General features: G+C 50.2%; 1 protein-coding gene across 1 annotated transcript in view; it reads left to right on the top strand.

Annotated features, from left to right (window-relative positions):
- Window positions 1-14,029, top strand: part of P2RY2 (purinergic receptor P2Y2) — a 50,445-nt gene extending 36,416 nt beyond the window's left edge. Inside the window, exon 2 of the mRNA XM_028725869.2 lies at window positions 11,705-14,029. Within this exon, the coding sequence (XP_028581702.2) occupies window positions 11,709-12,791 (1,083 nt within the window). The 5' untranslated portion in view covers window positions 11,705-11,708 and the 3' untranslated portion in view covers window positions 12,792-14,029. The remainder of the gene's footprint in view (window positions 1-11,704) is intronic.
- Window positions 14,030-17,461: the final 3,432 nt, after the last annotated feature.

Genomic DNA, 17,461 nt, shown 5'->3' with positions numbered 1-17,461 from the left:
TCAGGGGCGAGCCCGGAACTTTCCTGATGACCGCACCAAGGTGCACTTTTTGATTAGTTTGTTAAAGGACCAGGCGGCCAAGTGGGCGTTGCCGCTACTCAGGCAAGACTCCCCCTTGCTGGCAGACTATACGGGGTTTTGCAATCGTTTGGAGGCCGCGTTCGGCAACCCCCAGAAAGGGAGTCAAGCCAACCGGGCGATTCGGCGTTTGAAACAGGGCAAGTCCACGGTGGCCGCATATACCACGGAGTTTCGGCTGTTGGCACAGGACTTGACCTGGAATGACTCGGCACTGCGGGACCAGTATCTCGAAGGGCTTTCGGACGAGGTACTGGACCAGTTGGCCACAATGGAACGCCCCACCACGCTAGACACTCTCATTCAACGGAGTCTACAAATAGACGACCGGTTGGAGGATCGTCGTCAGGCCCGGGGTCGCCGACACTTCCAGTTCACGGCACCAGCTTTTTCCGGCAGCCCCACGGTCACGACTGATTTAACGGAGGAGCCTATGCAGCTGGGGGCAGTGCGGCCACGCCTTTCCCCCGCAGAGAAGGCGCGGCGTCGGGAGGGAAATCTCTGTCTTTACTGTGGCGGAAGTGGACACTTCGCTCGGTCCTGCCCTGAGAAACCGCCAACCCCAGTAGCTGATGGCCCTAGCTACCGGGGGTCCCAAACCGTACAGAATGGGCCCGCACCAATGGACTTGCAACATCTTATGGTTTCGGTACGTTTATACCCTCCAGGTGGGCCCTGGATCCTCACCCAGGCTTTGGTAGATTCAGGGGCAACCCGCTCCTATATGGACGCTGCTTTTGCCGCCCATCATCAGGTGCCACTTCGGAACAAGCCAGTACCGGTCCAGGTGGAAGCGATTGACGGTCGACTTCTGCGTTCAGGTGCCGTTACTCAGGAGACCCAGCCCCTGCTCCTGTGTCTCCAGCAGCACCGGGAGTTGCGAACTTTGGACATTGCCTCTATGCCCCGCTTCCCCCTGGTGCTCGGGATGGACTGGCTGGAAGCCCACAACGTTCAGATTGACTGGGTCAAACGGACCGTGCACTTCCCAGACCCATGTTCCCATGCTCAATCCGGAACGCTGGCGGCCGCGCCCTCAGAGGAGGCAGCACCCACGCTCCCAGCCGTGTACCAGGACTACCAGGACGTGTTCGAGGAACGGGGGGCAGACCAGCTGCCGCCGCATCGGCCTTTTGACTGCGGCATAGACCTCCAACCCGGAGCGCCTTTACCAGTGAGTCGCTTATATTCCCTAACAGAGCCAGAGCGCGAGGCTTTGCAGGACTTCTTGCGCAAGAACCTGGAGCGTGGGTTCATTAGGCCTTCCACCTCGCCTACAGCGGCACCAGTGCTTTTTGTTAAGAAGAAATGTGGGGAACTCCGCCCTTGCCATGATTACCGAGCCCTGAACAAAATTACCGTCCCAGACCGGTACCCCTTGCCCCTTATCTCGGAGCTGCTGGAGCGGGTGCAAGGGGCACAGGTGTTCACCAAGCTGGACCTCCGGGGGGCCTACAACTTGATTCGGATCCGAGCCGGGGATGAGTGGAAGACAGCGTTTGGTACCCGGTACGGGCAGTTCGAATATTTGGTTATGCCTTTCGGTTTGTGCAACGCGCCTGCTGTGTTTCAACGCTACATCAACCACGTGTTTCAGGACTTGTTAGACAAGTACGTGGTGGTGTATTTGGATGACATATTGATTTACTCCCGTGACCCGGCTCGCCATGAGGGACATGTCCGGACCGTGCTGCAGCGCTTGCGTGAGCACCGTTTGTACGCAAAGCTCAGCAAGTGCGAGTTCCATCAGCGGACTGTGGACTTCCTTGGTCACCGGCTCTCTCCAGATGGGGTGCAAATGGACCCGGGGAAGGTGACAGCGGTTCAAGAATGGGCGGCACCCCGGAACCGCAAGGACCTACAGCGTTTCCTGGGGTTCGCCAATTACTACCGGACCTTCATCGCTGATTATGCTCATCGCACCACCCCGTTGACCCGGCTACTGCGCCCAAAGACGCCGTTTTCCTGGGACAAGGAGGCAGAGGAGGCGTTTCAGGGGTTGAAGGCCTGTTTCCAGAGGGCACCAATCTTACAACATCCGGACCCCTCTCGACCCTTTGTGGTGGAGACCGACGCTTCCAGTATGGCTCTCGGTGCCGTCTTGTCTCAACAGATTGGTCCTGAAGCGCCACTCTTACCCTGTGCCTTCTATTCCCGCCAGCTCCTACCAGCGGAGCGTAACTATACTGTGTGGGAGCGGGAACTACTGGCCATCAAGGTAGCCTTTGAGGTCTGGCGCCACCATCTTGAGGGGGCACGACATCCGGTGGAGGTGAGAACCGACCACCGGAACCTGGAGTACCTCCAGACCACCCGCAAGCTGAACCAAAGACAGATCCGTTGGGCGTTGTTCTTTTCCCGGTTCCAGTTCCGGATCCGCTACATCCCTAGCTCTCAGAATCAGAAGGCGGATGCCCTGTCCCGGAAACCTGAAGACAACGCAGACACGGTACAGCAAGCAGAACCCACCACGATCCTACCTCCGGCTGCATTCCTGGCCACCCAGGAGGCGCAGCCACTGCAGGTTCGGGTGCAGGAACAGCAGCGGGTCGACGCTTGGGCCCAGGAACGACTCCGGGAGCTGGCTGAAGGGTCCAGCCCACAGTATCCGGGGCTGGTCCTGCATCAGGGCCTTCTGCTGCACCACGGTCGTCTGTACATCCCGCCAGGGCCACTACGGCTGGAGGTTCTTCGGATGGCCCATGATGCCCCAGCAGCGGGGCACTTTGGACGGTATCGGACCACCCATCTGGTCAGTCGAGAGTTTTGGTGGCCCCGCCTGAAGGCTGACGTGGCTCGCTACGTTGCTGGTTGTGATGTCTGCCGGCGCGCCAAGGGACCTACCGGGCGACCCCCCGGCCTACTTCAGCCATTGCCAGTTCCACCGCGCCCTTGGCACACGGTTTCGTTGGACTTTGTAGTGGACTTACCCTCGTCTCGTGGCTGTACCTGCCTTCTGGTTTTCTCCGACCATTTCACCAAGATGGTGCACTGCGCTCCCTGTCCATCGGTACCCACAGCCAAGGAAACTGCTCAGCTGTACCTTCAGCATGTCTTCCGCCTGCATGGCCTACCTGAGCGCGTGGTGTCCGACCGGGGCGTTCAGTTCACATCCCGGTTCTGGCGGGCACTACACCAGACCCTCGGGACGGAGGTCTGCCTCTCGTCAGCCTACCACCCACAGACCGATGGCCAGACGGAACGGGCGAACGCGGTGCTGGAGCAGTACCTCCGGTGTTACTGCAGCTACCAGCAGGATGACTGGGTCGACCACCTGGCATTGGCGGAGTTCGCCTACAATAACGCGGTGAATGCGTCCACCCAGCAGACCCCGTTCCAGGCCAGTTATGGTTATCATCCACGGCTGTTTCCAGAGGTGCTGCCGACATCCGCGGTCCCGGCGGTGACGGAGTGGCTTCAAGAGCTCCAGTCCCAGCAACAGCTTTTGGTGGAGCAACTGCACCAGGCCAAGGAAGCGTACAAAGCCCAGGCCGACCGCCACCGCCAGGTGGGGCCGGAACTTCGCGTCGGTGACCTGGTTTGGCTCTCCACTCGCCACCTCCACCCCTCTCGACCTTCGCGGAAGTTGGACGCCCGCTTCACCGGCCCGTTCCCTATCGTAGACCAAGTCTCTCCTGTGGCATTTCGTCTCCGGTTACCCGCAACCCTGAAGGTTCACCCGGTCTTCCACAGGTCCCTTTTGAGTCCAGTGGCCCCACCCGACGAGTTCCACCCGAACCGTCCCCGACCGCAGCCAGTGTTGGTTCGGGGAGAGCCTGAGTACGAGGTGGAACGCATCCTGGACTCCCGATACCGCAGGGGAATGCTGCAGTATCTCATTGACTGGAAGGGGTACGGACCGGAGGACCGTTCCTGGGAACCAGCGGCCAACGTCCACGCACCTGCCTGCCTCCGAGAGTTCCATGCGACGTACCCCAGCAAGCCGGGTCCGGACCCTCGGTTGAGGGGGGGGCCTGGGAGGGGGGATGGTGTGATGGCCTGGGATTCCGATTCGGAGGATGAAACAGAGGAATCCCAGCCTGCACAGGAGTCCCCGCCTCCAGGGCCGGCTGAACTGGGGCAAGGCCTAGATGCTGAAGAGCCTGCACCTGTGGCAGTGCATCAGGAGCTGGCCCCAGGTGAAGCCCTTCTGGCCCCAGAGAGGCTTGACGACTCAGTGGCCACAGGTGAGCCTCCTCCAGGGCCCAGTAACCCTTCGGCCTCTCCTGATCTGCAGAGGCTTAGAGCAGAGAGGCGAAGGGAACTGGTTGCCCCCAGGAGGAGTGCTCGCCTTAAGGCCAGAGGAGGCGGGGCTCCTGGGGGCCGGGACCGCCCCTGGCCTTAGAAGAGGATAAAAGCCCAGTCAGCCCGGCCCCAGGTTGCGGGAGCAACGTCGTTGTTGGCTTCGGACCTTCCTGTGTTCCTGATCCCTGCTCGGCCTCCTGTTCCTGACTATCCGGTACTCCTGTTCCCTGCTCGGCTTCCTGTTCCCGACCATCCGGTGTTCCTGTTCCCTGCACAGCCTCCTGTTCCAGCGTTCCTGTTCCCCGCCCGGCTCTCTGCCTCGGACCTCGCCCCTCTTTGTGTGGACTCTGCTACACCCAAGGTACCTTACCCCCGGGACCAGCACAGCGACTGCTGCCAGCGATACACACAACAAGGTCAAGTTGGGTGTTTTTCCTGTCCAAAGCCCAACCATCACTTGGGCTGTGTGTGCACACCATACATTTAAAGCACTTTGTTGTTGTTTAGTTGTTTAGTCGTGTCCAACTCTTTGTGACCCCATGGACCAGAGCATGCCAGGCACTCCTGTCTTCCACTGCCTCCCGCAGTTTGGTCAAACTCATGCTGGTAGCTTCGAGAACACTGTCCCACCATCTTGTCCTCTGTTGTCCCCTTCTCCTTGTGCCCTCCATCTTTCCCAACGTCAGGGTCTTTTCCAGGGAGTCTTCTCTTCTCATGAGGGGGCCAAAGTCTTGGAACCTCAGCTTCAGGATCTGTCCTTCCAGTGAGCACTCAGGGCTGATTTCCTTAGGAATGGATGTGTTTGATCTTCTTGCAGTCCATGGGACTCTCAAGAGTCTCCTCCAGCACCATGATAAATAAATAAATCTGGAAACTGTAGTTTACCCCTGCGGAAGATGTAGAGCGGCGGGGGTGCCGGGGCTTGCCAATGCTTTGCAGTTCGGCTCGCCAGTTTTTGGTTTGGGAGTTGTGGGGGGCTGGGGAGGGCAGGCCAAATGTCACCCCCTTCAGGATGGTACCCAGGGCAGCCCGCCCCCTCCATCCCCCTTCCTCTGCCACTGGGCGGAACCAGCACCCTTAACAAACTACAGCTCCCAGAATTATTTGCAATGATGTGTGTGCTTGAAATGCTTGTGCATCGGCAACCTTCTTCTCTAATGCGATGGTGGAAGACACGGCAGTCTGGAGATGGGGAGTGCTTAATGCAAAGGCCCTTTTTCCACTCTAAGGGCCGCATTACCTTCTCAGCGACCTTCGGGGGGCCACATGCCAGGGAAACCAGAGGCAAAAGTGAGCAGAGCAGCGGGTGTGAATTACAGCTTTGTACGATGGGCTTGTTTCTACACCTAGGACCTTCGTACCTACGGGACCGCCTCTCCTGGTTTGCCCCGCGGAGGACCTTAAGGTCCACAAATGACAACCCTTTGGAGGTCCAGAGCTGCAGGGTGGTTAGATTGGTCTCAACTAGGACCAGGGCCTTTTCAGTACTGGCCCCGACTTGGTGGAACGCTTTGTCACAAGAGACTAGAGACTGGTGAAAACAGACATTGTGAACAGTGATTCTGCAAAAGTAGAACAACAATTGCTATGGAGCAGTGGTCATAAAGTTATGTAGTCATTGCATAACTTTATGACCACTACTCCATAGCAATTGTTGTTCTACTTTTCCATTCACCTTATAGATGGGTTTATGAAGCATTTCTGTATCCTTCTGCTGTGCTGAAGAAGAATTCCATGAAACAGTGGGTATATCCATCACTGTTCACAACGTCTGTTTGCGAACTACTTCGGCAGCGTTGGACACCATAAACAAAGCCTTACAGCCTGTTTTCACCAGATAAGAATCTGATCCATTGCTTCTTTCAGAGTCTTGCATAGTCTTCAAAGACTTTCAGAGACTTATAAGACTTAGGTTTATTTGGTTTTATGTTTTCAAGAGAATCCATTAAGAGTACACATTTTATGACTTTCAGAGATTCATAAGTTTTCTGTTTATGTGATTTCATACATTTCATATTATATAGAGTGTATATTGATATCGTATCATTGTATTTGGTCATCGTGTTGCCTTGGATATTACTGACCACTGCTAGGGTGGTCAACTTTTTTGGGGGGGGTTTCAGCCCCCTCAAATATTTATGGGGCAGCAAAGGGACCTCTGTCCTTATGAGTTGGCTTTTATGGAGAGAGCAAGACTTAGAAACTGCCCAACAACAGACTGAAGAAGCACACAGACCACCTGTTGCATAACCTCCAATATTTCTGCGATGAAAATAGGGATGCCATTATTATTATTATTATTATTATTATTATTATTATTATTATTAATACCCACCCATCAGAATGGGTTGCCCCAGCCACTGTGGGAGGCTTCCAATATACATAAATACATTTTTAAAAAATTAAACATTAAAAACTTCCCTATCCAGGGCTACCTTCAGATGTCTTCTAAAGGTTGTATAGTTCCTTATCTCCTTGGCTCAGGGGTCGCTGGCGAAAATAGGGACGTCCTACCATACCCTCCAACATTTCTCCGATGAAAATAGGGATGTCCTAAGGAAAAATTGGGTCAAATAAGAAACCGGGACGTCTTCTGTAAATCCAGGACTGTCCCTGGAAAATCGGGAAACTTGCAGGGCCTGCTGTTGACAGCTTTATTGCCTCTGTACTGAGATGAACTACATTTCTATCTAAATTATTAGGTAAAGGGTCAAGGGACCCCTGACCATTAGGTCCAGTCATGACCGACTCTGGGGTTGCGGCGCTCATCTCACTTTATTGGCTGAGGGAGCCTGCATACAGCTTCTGGGTCATGTGGCGAACCAGAGCAGCGCACGGAAATGCCCTTTACCTTCCCGCCAGAGCGGTACCTATTTATCTACTTGCACTTTGACGTGCTTTCGAACTGCTAGGTTGGCAGGAGCAGGGACCGAGCAACGGGAGCTCACCCCGTCATGGGGATTCGAACCACCGACCTTCTGATCGGCAAGTCCTAGGCTCTGTGGTTTAACCCACAGCGCCACCCGCGTCCCTTATCTAAATTATAGTCATTTCCAAATTTGTATCTACACACAAAAAGAATCTGTGTCTTTTTTTTAACCTCTCTTTTGGGGGGGCAGTTTGGGGACGTGGTGTGTGGTCCATTAATGGCCACCTTGGTCCATTTTGGCCTAGTCAGAGGCTACTGAACTGGTTAGGCTGCTGAAATCAGAGCAAAGCTTTCCGCTTATGCAGCAAAACCAGCCTGTTTGCTTTTTCATCTTCCCCCTCTGCATGACAGCTGGCCGGCACCTTCTGGGAGTTAATAATTAAAGTGCAAACTTTCCTCCTGAACCCGGAAAGAGTCATTTAATAGGAAGGATGAGGAGCAATGAAAGAATTTTTTCTTGCACAATGAAAGAATGTTGTTTGTGCAACTCCCAGAATAGAAAGAGATTTTTTTATTATTATTTGTAGTGTCATGAGTGCTGCGGGGGCAATAAACTGCCATCGAGCATTTATTGGACTGGCAATTTGGGTTAAAAGGGTGATGACCGTGGAATTTCCCCTTGCTTTTGCCTTGGTTACTTGAACGCATCCGGACCTCATCTTAATGTGGATTGTGAACTCTGTTAATTCCCCATTCCCCATAAATCTCTGGATTTCTCCTAAATCCAGAGATTCCTTATGCTTTGCCAATCCTAATAATAATAATAATAATAATAATAATAATAATAATAATAATTTATTTATACCCCGCCCATCTGGCTGGGCTTCCCCAGCCACTCTGGGCAGCTTCCAACAAAATATTAAAATACAGTAATGCATCAAACATTACAAGCTTCCCTAAACAGTAAGAGAGCTACACTGATCACACTGGGAATCTCCACATTCCTGCAACATTTCACAACGCAATTTGCTTTTAAAAATCCACATGAAAACCTGTTAGCGTTTTACTTTGAATTTCCTTCTAACAAAGACACATTTTGGCAAAACCATTTCGCCTAACGCAATGCGTCTTTGTATGTCGTTTTCACGAACTTATGCTTTTCGATGGATGCGGTTCCCAATTGATGCTTTTGAATTATGGTGCTGGAGGAGACTCTTGAGAGTCCCATGGACTGCAAGAAGATCAAACCTCTCCATTCTGAAGGAAATCAGCCCTGAGTGCTCACTGGAAGGACAGATCGTGAAGCTGAGGCTCCAAGACTTTGGCCCCCTCATGAGAAGAGAAGACTCCCTGGAAAAGACCCTGATGTTGGGAAAGATGGAGGGCACAAGGAGAAGGGGATGACAGAGGATGAGATGGATGGACAGTGTTCTCGAAGCTGCCAGCATGAGTCTGAGCAAACTGCGGGAGGCAGTGGAAGACAGGAGGGCCTGGCGTGCTCTGGTCCATGGGGTCACGAAGAGTCGGACACAACTAAACAACTGAACAACAACGCATGTGTTTTTGTTCACATTGTATGGCTGGAGAACTGCAGCAGAAGTTCCAGAGTTTTGAAAGAGAGCTGCGCTTCCATTCATGTTCTGGTTTAAGGAGTATGAATGCAAAGGGAATCAAATTTCTTCCCCATCCCAAAGCCTTTGATTTCTGCTTATTGCATTTGCTTCAACCACACCCGGGTTCCTATTCCTCTCGCTTTGACGCTCTTGGAAGCTAAATCGTCACAAACCTCTTTTTATGTTGCTGGGTCTACAGCTTCATTCCTTCATTTGGCAAATTTGCCTCCCAAAAAAGCTCCACAACTTTTCTGTCCGGATTTTCACAGTTTGAATTATGGCAACCAGTGCCGGCTTTACGTATAAGCTAAACAAGCTATAGCTTAGGGCCCCACTCTCTTGGGGGCCCACAGAAAATTTAAAGGGGAAAAAACTGGATGTACATTTCCAAAATATAAGATAAAAAAACAAATGAAATAAAACCTACATCCAGCAACAGTGTTTTGTGTTGTGTAGGCTCCTAGGATGTAAGCCATGGGCCCCGCCTGTTCCCTAAAATATCACTGCTTTGCTCATTTCTATATATAGGGTGCCTACATTCTGCATGGACTGGTTGCACAGCAATATGTAGCAATTAGCTGCAGATTGCAGTGTAGCACAGTTGAATGTAGGTCAAGCTGTTGTACCTGTTGTCTCTCCACACAAAGAAAATGGTAGAGTTACGTAGCTGTGAATTCATTCATTCATTCATTCATTCATTCATTCATTCATTTTCTTAGCTATCTTCCCTGGGCAGGTTTCAGCAACATAAGGTTTGTTGTTGTTGTTTAGTCGTTTAGTCGTGTCCGACTCTTCTTGACCCCCTGGACCAGAGCACACTAGGCACTCCTGTCTTCCACTGCCTCCCGCAGCTTGGTCAAACTCATGCTGGTAGCTTCGAGAACACTGTCCAACCATCTCGTCCTCTGTCGCCCCCTTCTCCTTGTGCCCTCCATCTTTCCCAGCATCAGGGTCTTTTCCAGGGAGTCTTCTCTTCTCATCAGGTGGCCAAAGTATTGGAGCCTCAGCTTCAGGATCTGGTTGTACCTGTTATCTAATATTAAAGAGTGCTTGTAGACTGATGATCAGGCAGCATAGACTAAGGCTATGAGTCTTATGCCTGCTGACTGATTTCATGGAACAATTACTTTGATAAAATATGTTATGTACTGAAGTTCTCACCCTGGGCCAGCAGGGGGATACTGTAGATAGTTTTCACTCAGGTTCACATATGTAGATAAGGGATTGAAAGTGACGTTCAGTGATTGGATAGTTACAGAAAGTTGTGACAGTTGCGTTGTACTGGAGCTCTATATAAGCAGGCTGGCTGAACCCTTCAGTTCTGTTCTGTTCTGGCCTGTGAATAAACAAGAGCTGTTTGAAGAATCGCTGTGTCGTCTGATATGTTCACCCACAACTTAACAAAATACATATTTTGGCTTTAGATACCTATTAGGTCCATAAATTACCATATGGTATATATTCAACACAAAAAGAGCGACAATTTGTTGTTGACAAAGGACAGCTGGACACATAAAGGGCCCCATTACCTTCAGTAGCTTAGGGCCTCACCGAACCTAAATCCGGCCCTGATGGCAAGCCTAGTATGTGTATTTTATTGAGCTAAACAGAGTGAAAGATTATTCGCCACGCGGACATGGACAGTGAGTACATCTACCTAACAGTACTATGATTATCTTTCAACGGCTATTTCATTCATGTTGCTAATATTTTTTCGCAGGATATAAACGCTGCGTTTGTTAATCATCTATTCAGACATTTCCTTTAATTGTGCTGTTTAGCTTATTTGCTCAGTTTCTTCGTGAACAGTGTTCTATAGATTGCTATTGTTTCAAGTATGGTTTCTTGAGTGTTCCATATGATTTATGCCATGTTTGTGACGTTCTGTTAGGCCCTACCAGGCTCTTGTTATTTATTGTTTGTAAGCCGCTTCAGGATTCATTCGAATGAAAAGTGGTGTAGAAATATCGTCAAGCAATCATCCGTGCTGTTCTTTTACGGCTTTTTTGCATTTGATTTATATTTGTGGTATTTTTTAGGATGTTGTGTAGCGCTTATAGACTTTCTTTGAAATATGGCTGATTAAATAATCAACAATAAACTGTGGGGTGGGTTCATTGTTTGGCTTGTAATTATGTATCTTTGCGTTTTTATATTGTACAGTGGTACCTCGAGTTAAGAACTTAATTCGTTCCGGAGGTCCGTTCTTAACCTGAAACTGTTCTTAACCTGAAGCACCACTTTAGCTAATGGGGCCTCCCGCTGCTGCCGTGCCACCACTGCACAATTTCTGTTCTCATCCTGAAGCAAAGTTCTTAACCCGAAGTACTATTTCTGGGTTAGCGGAGTCTGTAACCTGAAGCGTATGTAACCCGAGGTACCACTGTAAACTATCCTGTGCTCCTTATTTTAATCACCACCACCGTCTTCCTTGGTGATCACTCGTAGCTAAGTAAGATTGTCTTCCATGAACACAATCTTAACAGTGAGTCCGTAAGTGACTGTGGAGGCCAATTCTGGATCCACACGTCCTTCCACAGTGGGCACATAAGTTTCCGGGCGGGAGTTTATCATGGTGAGGGTTTGCCAAGCGTGCCTTCCTCTTAGCACGTTTCTCCCTTGCGTCCTGAGTTAGAGTGTCTTCAAAGCCCATAACACCTTAAGTAAAGGCTGTTCTCCAATTAGAGCGCTCGCAGGCCAGTGTTTCCCAGTTGTCGGTGCTTATACTACATTTTTAAAGATTTGCCTTGAGAGAGTCTTTAAACCTCTTTTGTTGACCACCAGCATTACGCTTTCCATTTTTAAGTTTGGAATAATAATAGGAGTCCATCCATGACTGGCACACCCTCAACCGCCAATGCCGCTCCTTTCTAACCTTCCCTCTTTTGGTTCCCCCCAGGGCTATGGCGAATGCGTCCCTGCTGCTCCTGCTGCGCTCCTTGAACACGAGCGCCAACACTTCCGACGCCGACTGCGAGGAGGAAGACCCCTACAGGTGCACCTTCAATGAGGAGTTCAAGTACATCCTCCTGCCCGTCTCCTACAGCCTCGTCTTCGTGGTGGGCCTGTGCCTCAACCTCCTGGCCCTTTACATCTTCCTCTTCCGCATCAAGACTTGGAATGCCTCCACCACCTACATGTTCAACCTGGCTGTGTCGGACACCTTGTACGTGATCTCGCTGCCGCTCCTGGTCTACTACTACGCCAAGAGGAACCACTGGCCCTTCAGCGTGGGCTTGTGCAAGATCGTCCGCTTCCTCTTCTACACCAACCTCTACTGCAGCATCCTCTTCTTGCTCTGCATCAGCATCCATCGTTTCATGGGCATCTGCTTCCCGTTGAAGTCCCTGGAGTGGGGACAAGTCCGCTACGCCCGCTGGGTCTCGGCCACCGTCTGGGCCGTCGTCATCGCCTGCCAGTCACCCGTGCTCTACTTCGTCACCACCAGCCCCCGGTGCGACAAGATCACCTGCCACGACACGTCGGCGAAGGACCTCTTCGGGGACTTCATCATCTACAGCACCGTGATGCTGGTCCTTCTCTTCTGCATCCCCTTCCTGGTCATCATCGTCTGCTACTCCCTGATGGCTCGCCGGTTGCTCCAGCCGACTCGTGGCACCACCCGAATGTCCAGCTCCAAGAAGAAGTCGGTCAAGATGATCGCCGTTGTCCTGGCGGTCTTCATCATCTGCTTCTTGCCCTTCCACATCACTCGGACCTTATACTATTACTTCCGTGACTGGGACCTCAGCTGCGCCACTCTCGACGCCATCAACTTGGCATACAAACTCACCCGGCCCCTGGCTAGCACCAACAGCTGCCTGGACCCCATCTTGTACTTTTTAGCAGGGCAGAAGTTTGTGAAATTTGCTTGCCCCAAAACACCGGGGCCGGGCGAGAACCAGACGACCTCGAACACCACCGTCAATTGCCGCTTGCGGGCCAGAGACCAGTTAGCGATGAAAGCGAAACGCATCGTGTCATAGGCGTTGACATTTCTGCCTTCGCTCATCTGCAAAGTATTACTTATCTGTCTGTGTTGGTTGGGAAAAGTTCCATGTTGCAGGGAGAAGGGTTTGGTTCTCGACCTGTGAGACGCTGGAAGTGTATTTTCAACCTGCATCTGCAAGAAATGGTTCGAAAAGTGATGGACACGTCACTTTTTCCTTCCCCCGACACTTGTTGTTGTTTTGGAAGCTAGGTACTATATTAAGCGTGTTGTCTAATCTGACAGCGGCGCAATAGACACTGAGTTGTGTGAATAGGGAATCCTACACAAGGTGTGTAGTGAGAGGCAATGTAGCATAATGGACAAAGGATTGGGTTTAGACCCACTGAATACAAGCAGTGTATCACATGGAAAAATTCTTTCTAGACTGCACCACTTCAGTTTGCATTGGCGGGGTGTGTGTGTCACAAGTCCGAATGCTAAAACATTACTCTTCCACAACCAACGAAACCTACAGAGCTGCTGTATACAGAGTCAGACCACTGGTCTATCTAACCCAGTATCAACAAGTTTTACTGGGGCTGGATCTACATTGATCTGCTAAACCTTTTTAAAAAAAATAATGTTCTGTAATGCTGAATAGCAGTTTCCCATTGCTGATGGCTCTCTGCTCTGCAGCGCCCTCTGGGGGTCAAATTTTAATAACACATTTTAACATTATAAACGACATGTGTAGATCCACCAAGGGATTTCAGGTCGAGAGCTTTCCCCAAGCCTACTTGGAGATGCCATGTCTTGAACTTGGGACCTTTTGCATGGGCTCTATGGTGCCAGAAAGAACCTCTGGCATCTAGTTTTCAATACATGGGAAATCTTTTATTTAGGTGAACATTCAGCGTTGCGCCCGCCCACCCAAACATCTGCCGCTCGAAGCCATACAGTCCAGAAGTGGTTTCATCATTTCGTCTACTGTTCGGTCAGACCACCGCTGCCCACTTCCTTGTTTCCTAGAAAGGGCTCACCGGGTGAGGCAGAGCTGCCACACTAACTTCCCAACAGATGGCTATATTATTGTTATTAATATTATAGATGCAAGAGTAACCTCAGACCAGCTTCCCGTGAGCCCCACTTACTCCAGGCCAGTGGCAACCCTCATGCAGGCAACCGTTTGTTGAGACCCCTTGAGTATCTTTGAGCAAGCTTTGGCCTCTCATCCTGACGCACCTTGCAGGGTTGACGTGAGAATAAAATGAGCCCCGCGCTTTCTGCCCTGGCCGCTTGTGTTTTCTCTCATTTAAACCCAATGTCTAGATGCTGCCTGCCTTTCTGGGCAAAGCCTTCCCATGCTCACCCATGCTTTCCCTCCAGGTTTGACTACTGTGATGCACTTTATGTGGGGCTGCCCTTGAAGGTAATTTGGGAACTGCCACTGGCTCAGGATGCTGCTGGCTGTCTCTTTGTGGATTGGTCCGCCTCCCGGGCCCGAGCGAAGGTGCTGGTTTTTAACCTACAAAGCCCTTTGTGGGCCTGAAGGAACACCCCTCCCCGAATCAGCGGCAGGCGAGTGTGCAGCACTGGTTCCTGTGCCTTCATACTGCAGTGGCTCCAAGAAATTGGACCTTACTCTTTGACACGAGAAAGAGTCCACCCCTGGCTGCCTTCTGCATAACACACTCCCTCTGCGTCCGCCTAAAACTCCACAAAGTCAGCAAGACCCATTTCATCAGTCATTTAATTGAATCAGTAGTTTCATTCTGTTTTGCTGTCGTCTTTTTGTCTCGTGGTTTTGTGATCCTACTGTGTTGTTGTTGTTTTTTCAATATTGTATGCTGCTTGGAAAGTGGCCTATAGCGAGGTTGAATAAATTTATTATTATTAGCATTAACAAATATAGCGGGGGAGGGTTGTACAGGTGTGGCAGGGAGAGCCCCCCCCCCCATGTAAGAGGGATAGCTGGCCATTTTGCATAACTGAGTTTTAGACTAAGCCGGGCGGAGGAGGTTCTGGGTTGCCATCTTATGTCTACTGGCCCTGCTCCTGTGCCCTTCGCACCTTCACGACTGGAAGGGATTTAGCACGAGGAGATTCTCCTCCTGGCATGCAGGTGGAGAAAAAGGCCGCCTTCTAAATTCCTGTGGGTTGTGCAGCTGCTTAAAAGGCATAGAAGAAACAAAGTTGGCAAGAGCAGTAGGGTGGCAGGAGGGATGGAACTGTGCCCTAAAGCCCTGGACAATTCAGTTGACTGAAAATGTGACTGACGCTTTTTTTTTTGAATAAAATCTCAGCTATTTTGGGAAACCCAAACAAAGGTGTTGTGGTGGCATCCAATGGTGAAATCCAGGACACATTCACCTGCATGGGGAAGAGTTGGTGTCCCAGTGGGTACCTTATAACTAGGAGGGATGCGAGTGGCGCTGTGGTCTAAACCACTGAGCCTCTTGGGTTTGCCAATCGGAAAATCAGTGGTTCGAATCAACGCGACGCGGTGAGCTCCCGTTGTTCTGCCCCAGCTCCTGCCAACCTAGCAGTTCGAAAGCACGTCAAAGTGCAAGTAGATAAATAGGTATTGCTGCACTGGGAAGGTAAACAGTGTTTCTGTGCGCTCTGGTTTCTGTCATGGCGTCCCATTGTGCTGGAAGCGGTTTAGTCCTGCTGGAAAGCTGTTTGTGGACAAATGCCAGCTCCCTCAGCCTGAAAGCGAGATGAGAGCCGCAACCCCATAGTTGCCTTTGACTGGACTTTTTTTTAAAAAAATATAATTTATTTAACATAATTATTACAAAAATATAAGCAAAATGTTGCAAATACATACATATATATTTCAGATAAGCACTTATCTATAAAAAAAAGAACAAAAGAGAAAAAAGGAAGAAAAGAAGAAAGAAAAAGAAAAAATAAAGAGGAGGAGAAGAAGAAGAAAAGATGGAAGAATTTCTTCCAAATTTATTCTACAAATATCTCAATAATAAAAATTTCATTGATTGACTTCCATCACTTACACTGCACTTCCTATATACATTTTAAGCAATATTGTATCTGTTATTCCGTATTTTCCCCATACAATCTCACACAAATATTCTATAGTCGCCATATGACTGGACTTAACTGTCATGGGGTCCTTCACCTTTACATAACTAGAGAAGTACCATCTCTGGGTCTTTGGGAGAATATCTTCACTACACATTTAAACCAATTTAACTGTATTGGCTGCCATCCGAAGAACCCCATGGGACTGCAGTTCTCTGAAGCGTCCCTAGGATTCAGGCCGAAGCTTCTTGGAGCCCTCACAAAATGGCACCCCTTGCAGTGAGTGTTTGGGAAGCCTCGTGTGTAGCCCCCCTTTTAAGTGGAACCATTAGGATCAGGGGGTTGGACTAGATGACCCTTAGTGTCCCTTCTGACTCTCCAGTTCTATGATTCCTTCCTGTAGCCCTCTACTGCTGCAAAGCTCTGCAATGTGTATGTGAAAAAAAAGGGGGGAGTGAATACTGCTGTTCCTGTTCTCACTCAACAGGCTTTCGCTGCAGTTATGGGTTTTTTTGGGGGGAGGGGTTGAGGAGAAACCATCACACAGACATAGCTGTCAACTGTCCCTCATTTGGCGGGAAACTCCCTTATCCCAGCGCCGTGTCCCGCTGCTGTCCCTTACTGATGATTTCCCTTAAATGATGTCCCTTAAATTTCAAAGGAAGCAGCTCCTCTCCCTCCCTCCCTGCTGGCCAGGGAGGAGGGAGGCTCCAATGTGTTGCTTGGCTGTGTTGCTCACCCAATAAAGAGTCTAAGAACGACTGGGGGGTGGAGCTTGCAGGCCTTGTGCCGATCAAATCGGCCGCGTTGCCTGGGGACTTGCCTTTGCTCAGCGCTTCCCAGTGGAGAGGTGACGGTGGTTTTCCTTGCTGCATCCCCTTTGCCGGGTTGCTGCGCTGTGGGAACTACCGCTTGAGGCTTCGTTTGGCTGCTGGCTGGGCTTTCTGCCTTTGGCTCGGAGGGGCTCAGAAGTTGAACATACCTGTGCCTGGAAAATCCCTTATTTTGGCTGCTGATCCCTTATTTTAGAGGCTGCTGGTCCCTTATTTTCAAATCTGTAAGTTGACAGCTATGCACACAGATCAGGTCTGAAAAGACAGGACAGCACAGCACAGGAAACACAGTGCTATAACTGGACAACATCAGGCATCCTAGACAGCCCATTTACTGAGAGCACCCCTCCCGATTTGTCTTCACAAAGTTTGTGTGGACATAATACAGCATTTATTGAGCATTCATCCCTATTTGCTTGTACGGAGGTAGTACAACATCGTGCCAAATGGTGTTTATTCCATACTTTTTCCACTGCATTTCACCATCACGTTCATTTCCTTTGGGGGGGGCATCTAGAGCAGGGGTCAGCAAATTTTTTCAGCAGGGGGCCAGTCCACTGTCCCTCAGACCTTATGGTGGGCCGGACTATATGGGGGGGGGATAACCCCACAAATAACCCAGAGATGCATTTTAAATAAAAGGACATATTCTACTACTACTACTACTACTAATAATAATAATATTTATTATTTATACCCCGCCCATCTGGCTGAGTTTCCCCAGCCACTCTGGGCGGCTTCCAATCAAGTGTTAAAAACAATACAGCATCAAGTATTAAAAACTTCCCTAAACAGGGCTGCCTTCAGATGTCTTTTAAAGAGAAGATAGCTGCTTATTTCCTTCACA

This window comes from Podarcis muralis, chromosome 4, assembly GCF_964188315.1.
Source record: "Podarcis muralis chromosome 4, rPodMur119.hap1.1, whole genome shotgun sequence".
In the NCBI taxonomy this organism is placed as follows: Eukaryota; Metazoa; Chordata; class Lepidosauria; order Squamata; family Lacertidae; genus Podarcis; species Podarcis muralis.
This window is presented reverse-complemented; position numbering and strand designations above follow the sequence as displayed.